This window comes from Xiphophorus hellerii, chromosome 20 (assembly GCF_003331165.1).
Source record: "Xiphophorus hellerii strain 12219 chromosome 20, Xiphophorus_hellerii-4.1, whole genome shotgun sequence".
In the NCBI taxonomy this organism is placed as follows: Eukaryota; Metazoa; Chordata; class Actinopteri; order Cyprinodontiformes; family Poeciliidae; genus Xiphophorus; species Xiphophorus hellerii.
In genome coordinates this window covers 27575534-27592702 of record NC_045691.1, presented here as the reverse complement: position 1 = coordinate 27592702, position 17169 = coordinate 27575534, and the positions used below count along the sequence as shown (strand labels likewise).

General features: G+C 39.2%; 1 protein-coding gene across 1 annotated transcript in view; it reads right to left on the bottom strand.

The window, feature by feature from the left end:
- suclg2 (succinate-CoA ligase GDP-forming subunit beta) overlaps positions 1-17169 on the bottom strand; it is a 114283-nt gene that overhangs the window by 52977 nt on the left and 44137 nt on the right. The window contains exons 3-7 of the mRNA XM_032549731.1: positions 11687-11786; positions 10005-10095; positions 7632-7784; positions 4564-4653; positions 2544-2640 (exon numbers count right to left, since the gene is read on the bottom strand). Of these exons, the coding sequence (XP_032405622.1) occupies positions 2544-2640; positions 4564-4653; positions 7632-7784; positions 10005-10095; positions 11687-11786 (531 nt within the window). The remainder of the gene's footprint in view (positions 1-2543; positions 2641-4563; positions 4654-7631; positions 7785-10004; positions 10096-11686; positions 11787-17169) is intronic.

Sequence of the window (17169 nt, the reverse complement as noted above, 5' to 3'; positions counted from 1 at the left end):
GACCTATAATCAAAATCTTAAGGTTTTAATAAATCTATATAATTTTTTATTATGCAACTACACTGTAGGCTACAGATAAATACAACACAAACAAGCTATAGAAAAGAAAGAAAAATACTGAAGTATGATTGTTTCAAACAATACATTTTAGTTTTGAAATATACATGAATAAAATCAATTGAACAGTTATGGTTTTAAATATGTTTACATTTTTAAAAATGGATATACTTTTCTTTAAGACATAGTAAATGGCTACATGCAAAGACTGAGATGTATATGCTTAAATATTGACCTTCCAGCACACAGAACAGAAATATTTTATATTTAAATATTTAATATTTATTCATATTTTTTAAAATGAAGTGCACTTTAACACAAATCTGATTTTAGCCTGCAACATTAAAGATGCAAGTAATCTTGCTGCAATGTCTTGACAGAACACATCACATTATATCTGTTCAGTGTTGGAGACAATAAAAACTGATCTTATGTACCTTTTTTCCTTTCTTTCTTTGAAAGAATGTTAAAAAAAAAAAAACAAGTTCGGCACAAGTTTAACAAAAATCAGTGTTGCAAGGTCGGACGTGATTTGTTGTGACGGCAAAATGTCGTTGTCAGATGAATGATGAGGACCTGAAATAAACCCGTTAACCTGAATTTGAGTCACATTGTGTAGATTTTTACTGTGGGAACAAGTTACAAAATGATGTAAATTATTTCAACATGTAGATTAAATTTGGTAAATTTGCAAGCTATAAAAGAGTAAGAGCTTGCATGAAATTTAAGGATGGTAGTTGCAATAAAATGTTACTGTACCACCGCTGGATACTTTAAATACACCAGAGAAGTGAATAAAAATACTCTAATAGAAGCAGTTTTAGGACCTAATATGGCACAACTCCAGGACGTCTGTTTTTAATCAACTTTTTTTGGGGGTCAGCTAACACACAACAGGAGAATCAGACAGTCTAGGATTTATTTTAAACTGATGCAGAAACCGTCACCCTGAGAGTGTCACGGCTCTCTTATGCTAACATAAACACCATAAAGCTATTTCACAGACACCTTAACTGTGACAGTCACAAAGAGAAGGTCTGAATTAGACCTAAACTCACAAGCCCAAAGATACGCGCACACACCTCCAAATACAAGCCAGTTAATGGGAACAGGGGAGAAAGAAGATTCAAATAAAATCAAGGAGCATCAAAACAACACATAAATATTTTAATGCAGTTGCTGTTATAATGGAGACAGCGACAATAAGCCTTAATCCTGGTCAGGACTTCTCACGGGAACCCTAAAAGGCAGTGCATGTACTAAGAATGAAGCACATGAGCCACTGAAAGCTGCTCTGATCAGAAAATAACCTTCTATCTAAATGTTCCCAAACACAAAAGGGTTCAAGGGCAGAAGACAAAGCTAAATGCCAAGCTACGGGTCTTCCTTATCCTTTAATGTTGCTCGTAAAGATGGCCTGAGTTTTTCTTCCTACGTAATATTTTATGAAAATTGCACAATACCAATTTAATGTAGTACTTCGCCAACGTCAGCAGCATTAGCGGCTAGCAGTTTGATTAAAGCAAACCGTGCAGGGCTAGTGTGAATGCAGTGTAGTGCAGTGCTCATAGCTAAAACACGCTGAACATCATCGAGTCGTTTTCCTTTTCTGCCAGATGCTTTGTGCATCATTTCAATAGTTGTTTCTGTGGATTAAAGCGGTAAGAGGCTAAAGCGAGCTGTTAAAAAGAGAACCTATTTTAGGGGTTTTGTAACCTTTAATTTCAATTTGTCCTAATCTCCCTTTCATGTGTAAGGAATAAGGAAGATTCCTGGAGCCTCCTCCTTTATTACTCACTCAAGTGACTAAACTCTTGATAATTACTGAGGTCTTAATGGGGTTTATGGAGTCTGGCCCAGAACATCCATACGTACCAATAATAAATTGGCTTTGGGTTTTAGAAACATAGGAAAATATATCAGAGAAAAATGTAAATTATTTCTAATAGTAACTTAAAAGAACTCTTCTGATGTCTGTTACTAATCTAAATGTAGCTCCAGGCGTTTTCAGGACCTGGAATTACCCTGATTCCCTTTTCCCAGAAACATATCTAATTGATAGATTTCATTTTTATTTGTTTGACTGTTTTCTGAATCATACTGAGACTGTGGTACGCCAGGGAAGTATGAGAGGCTGCTTTTTTTTGTTACTTCTGGATGAGCTTAAAAATCACTATCAGAATTGAAGCAGCAGCATGGTGTGAAAATACAGAGCTCTGCTCCCTGAAGCCATCTGTATTTTGAAGCAGATAAAGTCATGTTGACAAGTGGCTGATGTCAGTGTGCTGCAATTAGAGCACACTTCACATTCTGCAACGCGTTCAGGCCTGAGACGATAGCATCTTTGCAACTCGCTGTGTTCTTTCACTTTATTTTATTTTATTTTACTAAAATAAATACAATTCTGGAAATTATTAACATGGAAAAGAAAAATTAAATGCAAAAGACGCACGAACAGTGAGCCGTTTTACTGTGAAACACGGTACCTTGTCCTTCGGGAGTCTCTCCGAGCGGATTGACTTCAACTTGAGTGGCGTCGACTTTCAGGAACAGATCATAGAGCCTCTTAATCTGATCCGCTGCCTGCAAAGTCCACAGACGACAATAATTACCTGATGGTTTGACTCGGAGCACTCAGCCCCCACCGAGGCCACTCGGCTTCTGCACACAAGCTGCGTGAAAACAGGGCAAATCGGCTCCCAACATCGCCCCCGTTAGAGCCCGTTCTACATCGAGGCGTACATGTGGGCAATAATTAATTTTCTATCATTAAAGACCAGCTAGGCAAGAAATCAAGGACAAATCAACACACTTCGATTGTTTGTTGTTTTTGTTTTACATATATAGGATTATGGCAACATCTCTGCAGCTGCAACATATTGTAGCTTGTAATTTAATGTCTTGGATTTTTAAGTCCAAACAGCACCTTGCAAAAACCTGATTAAACTTTGTTACAAACATAAACTTTTATTTTTTGGTAGGACTTTATGTGACAGTCTAATACATAGAAGTGTATCATTCTGTAGTAGGGCAGGGTGAAACATAGGTTTATGTTTTGCTTTTTTTTTGCAAATAAAAGTCTGAGAAGTGCGGAGTGCTTTTTTTCTTATAAGCCAGTCCTGCTTTAAACGTCTCCAAAGCTTCATCTCTGCTATTCTGCTAACGTTGTTTGTTTTCTCTAAGAAACTGTGCAGACTTCACAGACGTACTGTGAGATAAATGACATTAAATTTACTAACCAGCTGACTTTTAGTAAAGTGACTGCCTTTATTGTAATTTTGGGGCATCCGGAACAAAAAGAAAACATGCATACCACACTTCTAACATTTTCATTTGTGAATAAAATCTTGAACTGTGTGTCACTTTACTTCCACTTTAAAATTACACACTATTCAACCGCATTTCAAGTCCATATAAAATACACAAAAGTCTGTGGCTGTGATGTGAAAAGATGTATGTGACATGACTGAACCTTTCTTTAAACTGCTTGAGTACGGCAATCAAAAGCAAAACTGATTCCACAGCTAAAGTCCACAATTTTGTCCTTATACAAACTGCAGAAGACTTTTTCTATTCCTGTCTTTAAAAAAAAAAAACAGCCCTGGCATGCACTGAACATCTCTTCTGTCCTCAAATAGCTTATTGGAAGCAGAAAAGTTTTTGAAGTTTTTTATTTTATCGGAATGAAAGAGTCTGACAGCCGACTCGGAGGCAGCCAGGGCAAAAGCAAACTAACAATGCAGACATTTACCCAATCCTTTTCTATTTTCCCTCGTGCCTGTTCAAAATCAATGCCCTTTCAACACCCTGCAAATGGAAAAGATCACAAATAATGGGAGGAGTGGATTGGAGGGTAAAAGAGGGCATACGGGGGTATTGCACAATCAAAAGCAAACATGTATTCAACTCTAGTTTGTCTAACTTATATGTGCTTCATGTGTTGTAGTTGTTGGCTTAATCAGATTTTTTTTGCCCCTTTAAAAAGCAAACAAATTACTGACCTGATGCCAAAAGACAAAGAGAGTTTCAAATCAACTCGTCCGGGCGCTCGTTCTCATTTGGACTGCGAGGCCTGGGCTCGTCTTCCCTCATTTAATGGGCAGATGAAGGTGAATGAAGGTGAATTTTAAAAGTTGGGGTTGAAAAGAAAACAAACCTTCTTGTTTCACAGACCAGATGTTACAGAGGGAGGATGTCCAGCTAACCGCAAGGTCCCAAAATGCACTGATCCCAAAATCACTGTGTGGCTGGTTCTGTCATTAGTGATGTCGGCTCCCCGAATCTATTTCTGTGTCCTGACTTACTACCAGCTACAACCATCTAACACCTGGCAGGTGAGTCCGTTGTAATGACCCTTCAACGTGTTGCCCGTGGGAAACTAATAACAGAAGAAGGACGGCGTGTTTGCAAATGCAAACCCGTCCCGTCTGTATGCACACATGAATTGCAAAATCTGTCTGGCGCCTCTTAGCATTGTAGCTTTAAAGCCTTCGGTGGGCTCATTACCTGTCTTTGCAGAGGTCCTTTGAAACCCAAATTAGCTGCCATGCGAAGCGCCTGGTCGTCTTGCACGCCTTTATATATATCTATGACTTCCTGGAGGAACAGCACAGCACAAGAAGGAGAAGAGACATGAAACAACTGAAGAAAGAGAGAGAGGAAGAGGGGAGAAAAGCACCAAAACAAAAACAGAGCCATCCTATCGTATATATAGAAAGGGAACTTGTGTCTGTCCTCTTTCTCTACATGGCAGATATCAAAGATGTTTCCTGGTTCAGTTGAGAGGATGGTCAGTAAGTCTCCGCTTTTATAAAACCATAATGTTGACATATGGGTTAGTAGGTGGCATTTTACCTGTTTTGCCGCATTGATAATTCGATGCTTAACTTGTTTTCCAGATGAAAACAAGCTAAACATTGTGTGGGCTAAACTTATAAAGATGTGATTCCCCTGTTTTGTAAATGTGTCATTTTGCTTCAAACATCAATTTTAAGTATTAATTTCTCCCATCACACAAACTGGAAACTGCAGCGACCAACAAAGTCTCGCTTGCGGTCGTCATTCCATTGAGATCATCGTTGTAACGGTTAGCGTAACTCTTATTTTGTCAGTGAAAACCCATATTTGTCCAATACTACTCGCATATTATCCGATTCCACCATTATTAGCGTTTTCCAGATAATCCTTGTGTAGTGTAATCTCCCTGGAAACCCAAGCATCCATATTGCTAAACTATATCCGGACACCGTACACTGTTGTGTGATCAACCTAATGTTTACTGTCTGCGTTATGGGAAGCACTCGCTTGTGTGACATGTAGATGTGGTGTTTAAATCAAATGAATTGGATGTCTGCTCCTGGAAACGGCCCTGGAAAGGGTAATGAGGGGTAGAGAGAACCAAGACAGTAACAACTGAGCAAAGGATCATTAAGACGGTAATAAATGGAAGAAAGACGTCATGAACAGGAAAAGGAAAGGAAGGAGCAGAACATCCAACCTGGGCCATCAATAAGGGAGAGTGCAACCATTCATTACCTTTTTAAAACAAGAAGTAGACTGACGAGACGTAACTGAATTATTTTGTTGACTTTTAAGAAAATTTATATTAAAAGAAGAGTGGAAAGGTGGTGTGTAGACGGAGGTATCACCAGGCAAACCCAAAGTTATTTTACTGTGTTGTCTCCTCTAGACTCTTAGCTCACAACTTAATTTTTATACTGACACTGGAATAAATGATATTATGTGACCAGATATTCCAGATGAAGCAAAGTCCAAAAGGAACAAAACGAGAATTTTGCTGTAACTTATTCTGAAACTGTTTTCATGGGGTTTGATGTGGAGGACCAGTGCTGCCAACTCACACTCCTGGCATTTTTATTCGCTTGTATTTATAAAATACAGGCGATTTATCATTAACAAATGATGAATTTTGTTAATAATAATTTTTTGTTGATTAAATTATTGGGGGCAGGGGGTCATTTGGAAAAATTGACATCAAAATTTTAGATGTCGTCACCTTCTCGTGGTACTGACTGGGTACAGCCTCTCAGGACCATACTTTAAAAAAAATCAGAAATTCTTTAACTTCATTTTCCAGTGTGTTTTTCTCATTTGCTTATTTGTTAATTTACACTATACAAAGCCATCTACTTTGTACGTAGGAATACAGTGGAAAGGTACATTTTTTTAGCACTAAAATAAATGCCTTTCGGTCCCGTTTCAGTCGTACGTACACACAAATATGTGAAATACAAATGAAAAATCAGATTTTTGGAGATCTCAGTTAATTAGTTTCAGACAAAAGAGTGAAATTAAAAGAAAAGTTCCGTTTATTTTTGTCCAGACCCTATAAAGGCTTTGGCATGTCGCCGTGCAATCAGAGACCTTTGTAATGCTTCTACAACTTGGAGGTAGTTTGTGCTCCGCCAAAGTTATTATACATAATTAAGACAGGCTCCTCATTGCAGACAGAGCTTAACATTGGATACTTAAAAACAGACTGAAAGGAAAGCTGCAGGTTAAGAACAATCCAGCACGTTCAGTGAAGGTACAGATCTGATGTGGAAAACCAAGAGCACAAACCGGAGGGTTCTGAAGCCATAAAGAGGCACATCTGAAAATACAGCCAGAGAAAAATGGTGATCAAAGATCTTTTACTTGACTGTTAAATGGTAATTATGAGCGCAACCAAGAGTTGCTGAATGTTTGCTATCATCCCGGCACTTCTCTAATCAGGCCATTAAAGTAGAGTTAAAGTAGGACAGAAAAGCTTTGAATGGAGCGAAGCTTTAAAAATCAACAGCATGTTCGTCCAAAGCTTACTACCAAAAAAAAAAAAGCACATGAAACACCTGGCTTCAGCTAGCTAATGTTTGGACCTAAAAGCAACTCTAAAAAGAAAAATAAATTACTCAAAGCTGTAACCCGATGCTCATCATCCAGCTTAATTTAGTTTAAATATGTCCGCCAAGAAAAAAAAAAAACATGGTGAAAACAACTTAATCTCGTGCCAAGCTCATGAAACATTTTTAATCCCTTTAAAAATAATAATAATAAAAAAAAAACATTCATACCAAAAATAATCTTTGTCTGAAAACACTCCATCGGAGATGTAGAGCCAAAGCTTTACAATGCACTGACCTCTGACCTTGGAAGTTGCATGAGTATATGTGACAAGATGAAGGCATATGTGGTGCTTAAAGTTGTCCATCTGTTAACAGTGGCAGGGACTTGCCAAATAGCTCCCATTGAAGATTAATGAGAAGCAATAGAAAGCATAAACAGCCTTTTAATGTGTCTCCGTTTGTTTAAATTGAGGCCCAACATGCTGCTGTAGAGACACAAGAATCAACCGGATGAGCACGAAATCCCTCTTTAAATTTTAGCTCGGTAACTTGGCCCAACTTCAAATCGAAATAAAACGCTAAATGCTCACTAGTTTTCCCAAAGGAACAATCTTGTTAAGCGTCAGTGGATGCTTTTGTAAAACACTCAAGCAACAACTACTTCTAATCCTGCAAAAAAATTTAGACTTCCTGTCAATATCTCCGTATTTCAGACCAGAAGTAACGTACCTTAAAGATGAGCTCTGGGGTGGCGGCGGCCACCTCTTCGATGTCCATCCCTCCCTGGGGGCTTCCCACCATTACTGGACCATTACAGGCCCGGTCCATTAGGATGGCAAAATACGTCTCTCTGCTTATATCCAGAGCCTCAGCGACCATCACCTGGACATGAAGAGGAAAACGTGAAGTGGCAGACAGAGCAGTGTGGCGTCATGTTTTTATCCTCTACACAATATACCAGAACGTCATTGAGATGTTATTTTATTTCAACAGCTTGGTAAAAAACTTTAACTTCTTTTTTTTTCTTATTTCCTTGTAAGTTGTGAGAATAAGCCACAAAAGGTCAGTGCTACAGAAGCTGGCTGTTCACAGAGTGCTGCACCTGAGCATATTCATGAAGGTTCAGTGGAAGGAAAAAATAAAACAAAGCTCATTCAAGAGTTCTTCAAGATTCACCACACACAGCCATATCCTACAGCTGTAGCCCTGTAGGATATGGTCTACTGCTGTGACAGATTGTACAACATCAGGTGTGACTGTTCACAGAGTGTTCTATCAAACTATGTTAAAATATGGTTATGAAGAAAATCCCAATCAAGAAAGAGTGGGCATGGACTGGTATGTCTGCAACTTCAGCTTCCGAGTTCCACAGGCTGATTGCTTCCACACCACACTTCTTCCTTCCACTCAATTTTCTATTAATATGTATGGGAAAAGGCACTCTGTCACAGTCAGATTAGAAAGCAACGATCTTTTATGCCTTGTTGAAGATGTCAGTGACTGTCTGCCAACATGTCTGTAATAATTTTTTTTTTGTCCATTCTGTAATATCATAAAATAATTAGAAGCTGAATTTTTGTTGTTTTATTACCTGAAAAACATAATTACCAGAACTAAGCATTTATATTCATAAAATCTTTATTTTTTGTTCTATTTATTCTTACTCTTATTTGAGATGCAGATGCTAATTAGAAGAATGCCCACTTTAAGTGACTTTACAATTGGATTTTTCTATCTTTTACTGAGAAACGTTTTCTCATTGTTTACCAAACAAACTAGACAACACAAGTAAGTAGGTAGGTTCCACATGCTAACACGCGTTATGAGTCGGACCTTTCAAGAAACATTGCACAAATCAAGGAGCAAACAGATAAAAACTAAGAGAAGGAAAGAGGGCATTTGGGAGGGAAAAAGCAAACAGGACACCATCCGTTCTGTTGCGGTTAAGGAGGAGTGGGTTTTCTTGGTACGATGTCTGCTTGAACAAGGATATTTCCTTCCACTTCTCACCCGTGTGAATGAGAATGGACAGCTCTCTCTAAACTTCATGTTAAAAGACTTGGCCCTCCATTTCCTTGTCCAAACGCTGCCATCCCCAGTCACTGAAACAAGTCTCTGGAGTTCATTCTCATTTCAGTCTCTGCTCACAAACCAAACACATGTTTTCACCCCGGTCCTCCTCCGATCGCTGTTTCCCTGATAAGTCTGATTTTGTGTCATCCTGTGGTGTTCCTCACCCGACACCTACACTCCCCTCCCTCCCTGCCTTGTCATCCATCAATCAGTGTCATGATGTCGGCAAATCGAATGCAGAGGTACTGGGCCCTGTATTCAGGTGGGTGTGAGTTCAACACAAGAATAGCAACAACAATAACCATCAGAAAGGTGTTGTTTTAAGCAAAACTACTGCTCTTGTAGGAAGATTCATCTTGTCTGATTTTCTGCACTGTAAGCAATACGGTGGATGTCCAGACAAAAAGACAACTCTACTCTAGCTCAACTAATTAAAAAAAAACAAAATAGATCGTTTGCCGTTCCTTTGAGACAACTGAACTCAAAGTTGTTTGAGTGACTTTAGCCGAGGCTAACTGGATCCCACCTGTAAACTCTGCAGCAGGAATGAGGAAGAGTAGTGGTGAAGAAGGATGATGAGGGGAAAGGAGAAAGAAGAGGAGTGCAGGAGCCACACACACTAAGCAAAAACTGAGAGGGCTTCATCACCTGGAAATGTCTGCTGTGAGGAGGTACTGCATGCAGCGAACGAGCAGGAAAAATAAAAAATAAAAGTCATATTCCAGCTTGTTAGTGGCACATAGTAACAGTTGTTTACCAAACACTTTAAATTCACACTGGGCCTGGCTCAATTTATGCAACAAGCCTGAACACCAGGCAGCACAAACCCGCAGTAAACAACAGCGGACAGCTACTGCTTATATGCAGGAGAGGGAACTCGGAGCCAGACATTCATTTTACAGAGCAGCATTACTGGACTCGGAGAAACGAGGTCAAGAAAAAAAAACACACACACACACACACAAAAAAACAACATAATGAAAACATTAAGAAAGAGAAAAGTGGATTTTTCTTCCTCCTTTAGCTCACCGTTTTCACTTTCACTCCATCTTTGGGCGTCTGCTTGGTAATCAGGTTGAAGCCGAGCATCCTTTTAGCCAGCTCGCCAACAACTGCGGGGCTGAAAGTGGAGAGACGGCGCTTAAAACAACATCCATCACCATAATGGCCGCTTTTTACGACTTCCTAATAGCATTGCACATATTCTTCCTCACTCTGGGGATTACTACATCATACGCTGCCTCGCCGAGGTGTTTATGCTCCTTCAGTTTTCACAGTTTGTCAAGTTTGCGACCAGGGCCGCGCGACATGTCACGACTACATCATCGCTGCGACGTCGGGTGCGCTTAATCCTTCTAACAACAATCTAGTCCAAGCGTAATGAGTTTGCACCTCGTCCCCTCAGGGGGTCTCCTTGGAGTAGACGCTCAAACCTGACACAGCTGCTGAAGATCACCAAGTTGGAAACTCACACAACCAACGCAGCGGTGGAGGGGGGGGCAGGAATTGTCGATTTATTGCTAGTGATGTCGCCATAGTAGTGTTTTCTGATTTTGTGCAGGACGAGCTACAACTACATAATTTTTTTCCCCCCGTGAAAACGTTATTTTTAATCAACACAAAGCGGTGCCTTATTGTAAAGTGGAAAAAAGGATGGTTTTAAAAAAAGAATGTGAAAGACATCTGTTCAGCTTATGCTAACTACTCAGTCCAACGCTCCTAAGAACAGTGTAAACTGCATAACAGAGGAGCATTGCTGTGCTGACGTTCTTAAAGAGACAGAGGCCCAATATCAATGCGTCAAACTGCGAGTTGTGTTTGATATATACAGCATTCTTATAACAACTTAAAGTAACGTCGATGCTAAATTGTGCTACAAAACGGCACTGTGTGCATGGAAAGCACGTACTAACACCGGCCCTTTAAGAAAAGTGACTACTTCTTGAGGGCTCTGATACAGATGGTTGTAAATGAGCTTCTCCTTATTCTCTCTGACTAAAAGCTCCCAGCAAACCAGAGCTGCTTCTGTAAGCCTGCTCTGGTTTAGTAAGAGAATACAAATGAAGCTGGAGGTCGGGGGGGGGATGCATTCATTCTTTGATAAATGGCGGCGGTGTGAACCGTGCTCTCATGTCACTGTCTTGGGACGATGATCTTCAGTGTGTCTCACTTAAGAAAAAAAAACAACAACTTTTAGGAAGATTTTAAACTGCAAGGTAAGGTGCTGCTGATGCACGCCTGCGACAAATGTCATGAATCACCTTTTTTTTTTTCTATTTTTGCCTTTAAGGCCACAGTAAGTGGTAGCAACAATTGGTAAAAAGGAGACACTTCTTCAGGTGCTGGGAGAAAATAGGGGAAAAGAGACGCTTTTTAAAGTCGCAGCTTAGATTTCTGAAAGAAAGAAAATGCAGATTTTTGCTCAGGCCGTCACTGGAGGAGCACATTCAGCACACTTGGTGGTGCAAAGTGTTACAGCTAACCTTTAAGCTGCTTTTTTCACCATTTAATTAAAAGGAGTTCCTCCCCCAAAAAAATACAGAGTAAGGGAAGAGAAATATTTGCAGCAAAAGAAATCCTGACAGTGTCTTTGTGCTTAAGTACCATCTTCAGAAAGCCCACCCTAAAAGCTGCTGCCACTGGGGAAAATAACATGAATCTATCTCTTACAGTTATTCTCAGTTTTGAAAAACACATAAGGGAACACTTACTCCTTAGTTAAGTGCACTCCCCCTTTGAGGCCACTGTCGAACACACCCTTGCCTCTCCCACCAGCCAGAATCTGAGCTTTCAGGACTATTTCCTTGGCATCTGAAACAGGAGACAGAGAACATATTAAGGAGGGGGAAAAAAATAAAAACTCAGGAGAAGTTAGACAGATCACTTAAGATATGGGTTTATCCCCTCAGACAACACCTTGAGCCGGTAACTTATTTGTCTGTAGGATTGAAAAGGGAAGCGAGGTGGAAAACAGAGGGGTGTAAAGAAGACAAGAGAAGAATACAGATTATGAGAGAGTAAAAAGTTTGCACTCCTGTTCAGAACTCTCCATCATAGCTACGGCATGTTAATGCGATTACAAATATCGCCGGAGGTGTTGAGTTCAAGGCACGTGAAGCTAAAATTAACAAAACATTTTCAAAACTACCGTTGATAGATCAGAAACACTAATGTAGATGTTTGGCTTTTTGTTCAATCTGCAACAGCAAAAACACAGAAAAGCAGTCACCCTGTAAGGAAATCATTTTACTTAGATTAGAATATTATTGTGGTTGTAGGACATTAAGCGTAAAATGAAAAGCAGCGTCATTTTAAAAAAACTGTTGCAGACTGATGCCTTGAACGGCATATTTTTATCATATTTCGGAGGCAGAAAATCTAAATATCTTTGCAGTATGAAACATGTATGGATGCAAGGCAGCTCTTTCTGATCTTAATTTTGTGACTGTAGTAGTAAGCACTGCTAATTTATTTAAGTCTTTTTAAAATGTTTGCATTTTTTAAGACTTTTTAGTTGGTGTTCAGGTATCTTCAATCTTTCAATAACACATAATTATCAAGTGACATTTTCTAATTTCCTGTCAACTTTAAATATTTTTAACTCAAAACACGACTGGCTGCTGGATGAGTGACTGCCCTGGCACCCAACCACCAGGCTTAGCAAGGTTTTTCTGGGAAACCCTTTAGTGTAACATTTTTTTTTTTTTTTAAACACAAGTTGCCAAAATGAGAAAAAGATAGTTTCTTGGTAAAGGTAGTAGTTTTCAACACAACAGAAAATGAAAAAATGACAAAATTATTAACTTCTAAGCCTATCTACCACACTTTTATCTCCATTTTATATAAGGCAATGTAATTTTATTTATATAGCACATTTCCAGCAACAAAGCAGTTTAAAGTACTTTACATAAATTAGAAAGAAATACAACAAAACAACAAAGCAAAGGAAAGGGCAAAATATAAAAAGAAAACAAAAAAGGATTAAACTACATATTGGTTCTCCATGTTTAAGAAGTATAAACTAGTAGGGGTTTTATCTGGATTCTTGTTCTGATAAAACTAGATGGTACTTTCTAAGTTTGTTCTAGATTTGTAAACTAACAGGAGTTTCTGCAGGTCTTGAGTTTAATGCTAAATGTTGATTCTAGAGAAACAAGTAGTTTCTCTAGAAAAACTAACAGGAGTTTCTCTGGATTCTAAGTTTGTTCAAATTCCTGCTCTGGGTTGAGTGAAGTATATGAACTAGATGCTCCTGTTCTGGGTTGCTAAATAAGTAAAAGTTCTCCACAATTATAAGGCAGAAGGACTTCAAACAAAAGCTAAATCAAAGAGGAAAATGTATTCATGTGTTTACTGCGTGAAGTCAAAAAAATATATACATATATTTTGAGTCTGATGTATTTATTGAACTGGGGAAAAAATCAGCGTCTGACCCGGTCATCACCAGTCAGAACTGATCAAGAGGAAACGAGCCGACTGCAAACACTGGTGAGTAGTGGAGTAGAACAACATCTAAAGGGCATGACAACTAGATTTATTTAAATATTTCCTGTCACAGTGAAGACTGTCTGGCAAACTGCTGTCAGGATGTGACTGTGTCTGGTGAAAGAGATTACAAGATATTATTACAAGCCCTAGAGAGGAAGATGGAGGCTTTATGCTCAATCCCCGTAACTATCTGTTCTTGAAACTATTGTTTTGACATAAGAACAGAGATTCCTGAGTTACCCTGTGTTTGGTAGAGTCGACCAATTAAGATGCAAATCAAGGCGAGACTGGCCAACAACAATCAGCTACAATAATGTTGAAGGAGACTCCAATATTTTTGAAATAATTTGCATGGTAGCATTTTGGATGGCTGATCGAAAAAGTGACCGACTTGACATGATTGACAGTAGCAGGCTAAAGAAGAGTCGCCAATGATGCTACAGTTAGCATCTGCTTCAAAACTTCCAAGCAGTGGGAAACTACACATCTGTTGAACAGTTTTTAATACATTTGGACTGTATTTGATCCTCTCTAGCTGAAAAATGTAAAGATACAGTAAACTGAACACATGTCATTTGAAAAAGTTTGCCAAGTGAAATGAGTAATTTCAGTACTTCTGTGTCATCTTACCAAAAGAACTGAATCAGCCTTCGGGACTGTCCATGGCCACAGCAGCTAGATCAGGCAGTCTGTTTCTAGATAATATTTTGAAGGAACAGTTCATTATCATCTTCCAGCAAGGCGAAGTGGTACCTTTGCAATAAGTTAAGTCATGAAATATACTTGCTCAGATATATTGCTGAAGACTGGCTGTGCACAGTGTCATTGAATGGTCCAGTATAGTTCCAGTGAAAGGAACTCTCATTGCTGCAGCATGCCAGCACATTTTGGACGGTTTCAATGCCTACAGCTTTATGGGACCAGTTTGGGGATTGTCCGTTCCTGTGTCATCATTATGGTGAACCAGTGCAAAATGCAGAGCACTAAAGTTCTAGGTGCAGAAGAACTTGATTGGGTCCTAACCCTTAAATCATAACCCTGACCCAAAGATAGAAAGGTATTCTGCCAATCAACCAAAGGTGTTGTATCCCAAAGTTAAAATACTTTTGGGATGAATTAGCACATCAGTGTCTGACTTCACAAAACTCCTTCTAGATAATTACCAGAAACAAAATCCTGAACCTTGTGGGAAGCTTTCCCAGAGGCCGACAGACTCCGGACTTCAGGCTTCAAGTCCCAGAAGACTTAAAACAGTCAACATCAAATTAAACTCTAAGGATTCAGAAGAGGATGTCAGTCAAGTTTCACTGTGTGAAAGCAGACTAGTTAAATATGGCCTAAATTTTTCTACAACTCCAGATTCTTTAAAACACTGTTTATTATATGTGAACCTTTACTATGGTTCTAAAACCAAAGTGGGTTTCTTTAGTTTTCCCAAAAATGTTGATCAATTTTCTTTTTTTTCTTTTTTTTTGTCATTAACCCCTTAACAGGCGGTATCCCATCCATGGGACAAAGCTAGTTTGTTTGAATACTTTGCCTTTTTCGCCGCCAGTTAAGGGGTTAACTGATTCTTGTATATCGTCTTGTCTTTTTATCTGGATGGTTGATTGGTTGACACTTTACTGTTCATTTTAATCATCATGAGAATCCAACTATATGTAGAAAAAATTTGTAGTAATTAAAGCAATAATAGCTCTTTGTTGTAGAGTTTTCCCTTTTTAGAGGGCTTCTGCTTTTAACATGACTACCTGCATAACAACAACCATATTAGGGGTTAATTTGGTGCAAGAACAGTGTCTTTGGATAGAAAGGAGGGAAAAAAACAACTTATCAAATGTTGGATGGTTTCACATGTCCTTGTCCTCATTAAATAACCAGCATGGCTTCATTTTGCTGTGACACACATGAAGAGGAGTCTCCCTCAGCCCACTTTAGACCTCCGTAGACAATCATCTTCTTTTGCATTTGGACCAAGGACTCCTGATAAAAGATGGTATCTAACTAAGTAATGATTATTCGGATGAGAGGGGGAAGGAATCAACCACTGTCAGACGAATCCCATCAGTGTGAAAAGAGCAGAAGAGGGACGATCTATTGCAGTGAGAAAGACACCTTGACCTTGTTGGTTGGAAAGAAAAAAAACACACACACACACCCACACACACACACACAAGCTGCTTCAATGACTTTGCGCTGGGGAAAAAAAAATGAAAAAATTGGCACAGCGAAAACTGTCTAGGAGCTGAGAAGCCAAGAGAGCCGAAAAATGCTGTCTGAGCTCAGAGCTGCTGTAGTTTGAAAAGAAACCAGAGAAAATAGTCTCTGACAGGGCGACGGGGATTAAACCAACACTGTATAAGTAAGGCCTGCTCTGTGTGGAGAGCTAAGGGAGAGAAAGAGAGACGGGTGGGAGAATAAAGGTGCATTCATATGCAAAGGCCTTTGAAAGGAGTTATAAATGAATAAATATGTTAGTAAAAAAAACTGCTACTATGCAAAAAATTAAAGAGTTCAAAGCAAGATGAGGAAGAGTGTCCTGCGGGCATGAGGAGAAGACGGGGACAGCGCAGAGGAAATGACTTCTGCTATAACAGAAAAGAGAAAAAAAAAAGGATACAAGCGGCAGAACAAAGATATTTAGGCCAACAGGGAGACCGCGTTGTTGGGGATGTGAAGGGAAGGTAAAAGATCCGACACGCTGACACAGATGCTCAAAACAGCAAGCTGAGATTGTAAAGCAGAGATATGCGGAATATATTATTCCACTATGTAACGTGTAAAGAGAGGTAATGGGGTGAGAACGAGGCAGGTGTTCACTCCTGCTGCACAAGTGTTTGACGGCAAACCTGCTTATTACGTGGCAAATCAGCAATTATAAATGGGTGCTGGAGAAGCAATCTGTGTGATAACTCAGACGCTTGCGCAAGCATTCACACCCCTTCAACCTTTTCACATTAGTACCGTAGCCGTATGAAGGGTGCGTGGAAGGCTACCTCAGCCTTGTTTGGATGTATCATCTTCATGAAGAATACAGACAGCAAAAGATCAAAACGCTAAGGGATGCCACATGCTAGCTACGCCAACACCACATTTCCTCTAATTCCTGTAATTCATGTAAAGCATTTTGAACCTCCTTGTCGCTGAAAAGGTGCTATATAAACAAAATTACCTTACAAGCTAACACTACAAGCTAACACTGTAACATGGGGTTTGAGGTAAAGTTTGCAACTGTGAAGTAGCCTAGTAAACCTCATGGATGACATAAACTAAGGATGTCAGTTTATATATTCGGTTCACAGACAGTAAAATGACAGTCTTCTGTTTGAGCTCCCTAAGCGAGATGAACTTCCTAAGAGCAAAGCCTCCGACCAGGCAGCTCTCCGTTATACTGAGGCAGTGGTAACATTTATCAACAGAAAATGGTAAGGCAAATAGAAGTATATGGTGGCTAATTAAGCAATGATGAAACAACTGCATGACTAAATACAGTACATTTCAATAATTAACACTTATACTAAGTGATGTCTGCTCTTGTCATGCCAAAGGAGGAAGTGACACTTTTAAATTACAGAGGTTTCAAAAGAAGGGCTGAATTGTCTCCTACTTCCTGTTTTTTCTCCTATTAGAGAAAAAGCATTGTCGTACTGTAATTGATTGGGTTTTGTTCTCCTACTTTAGAAAGAAACCTGTTCCTTTTTAAAAA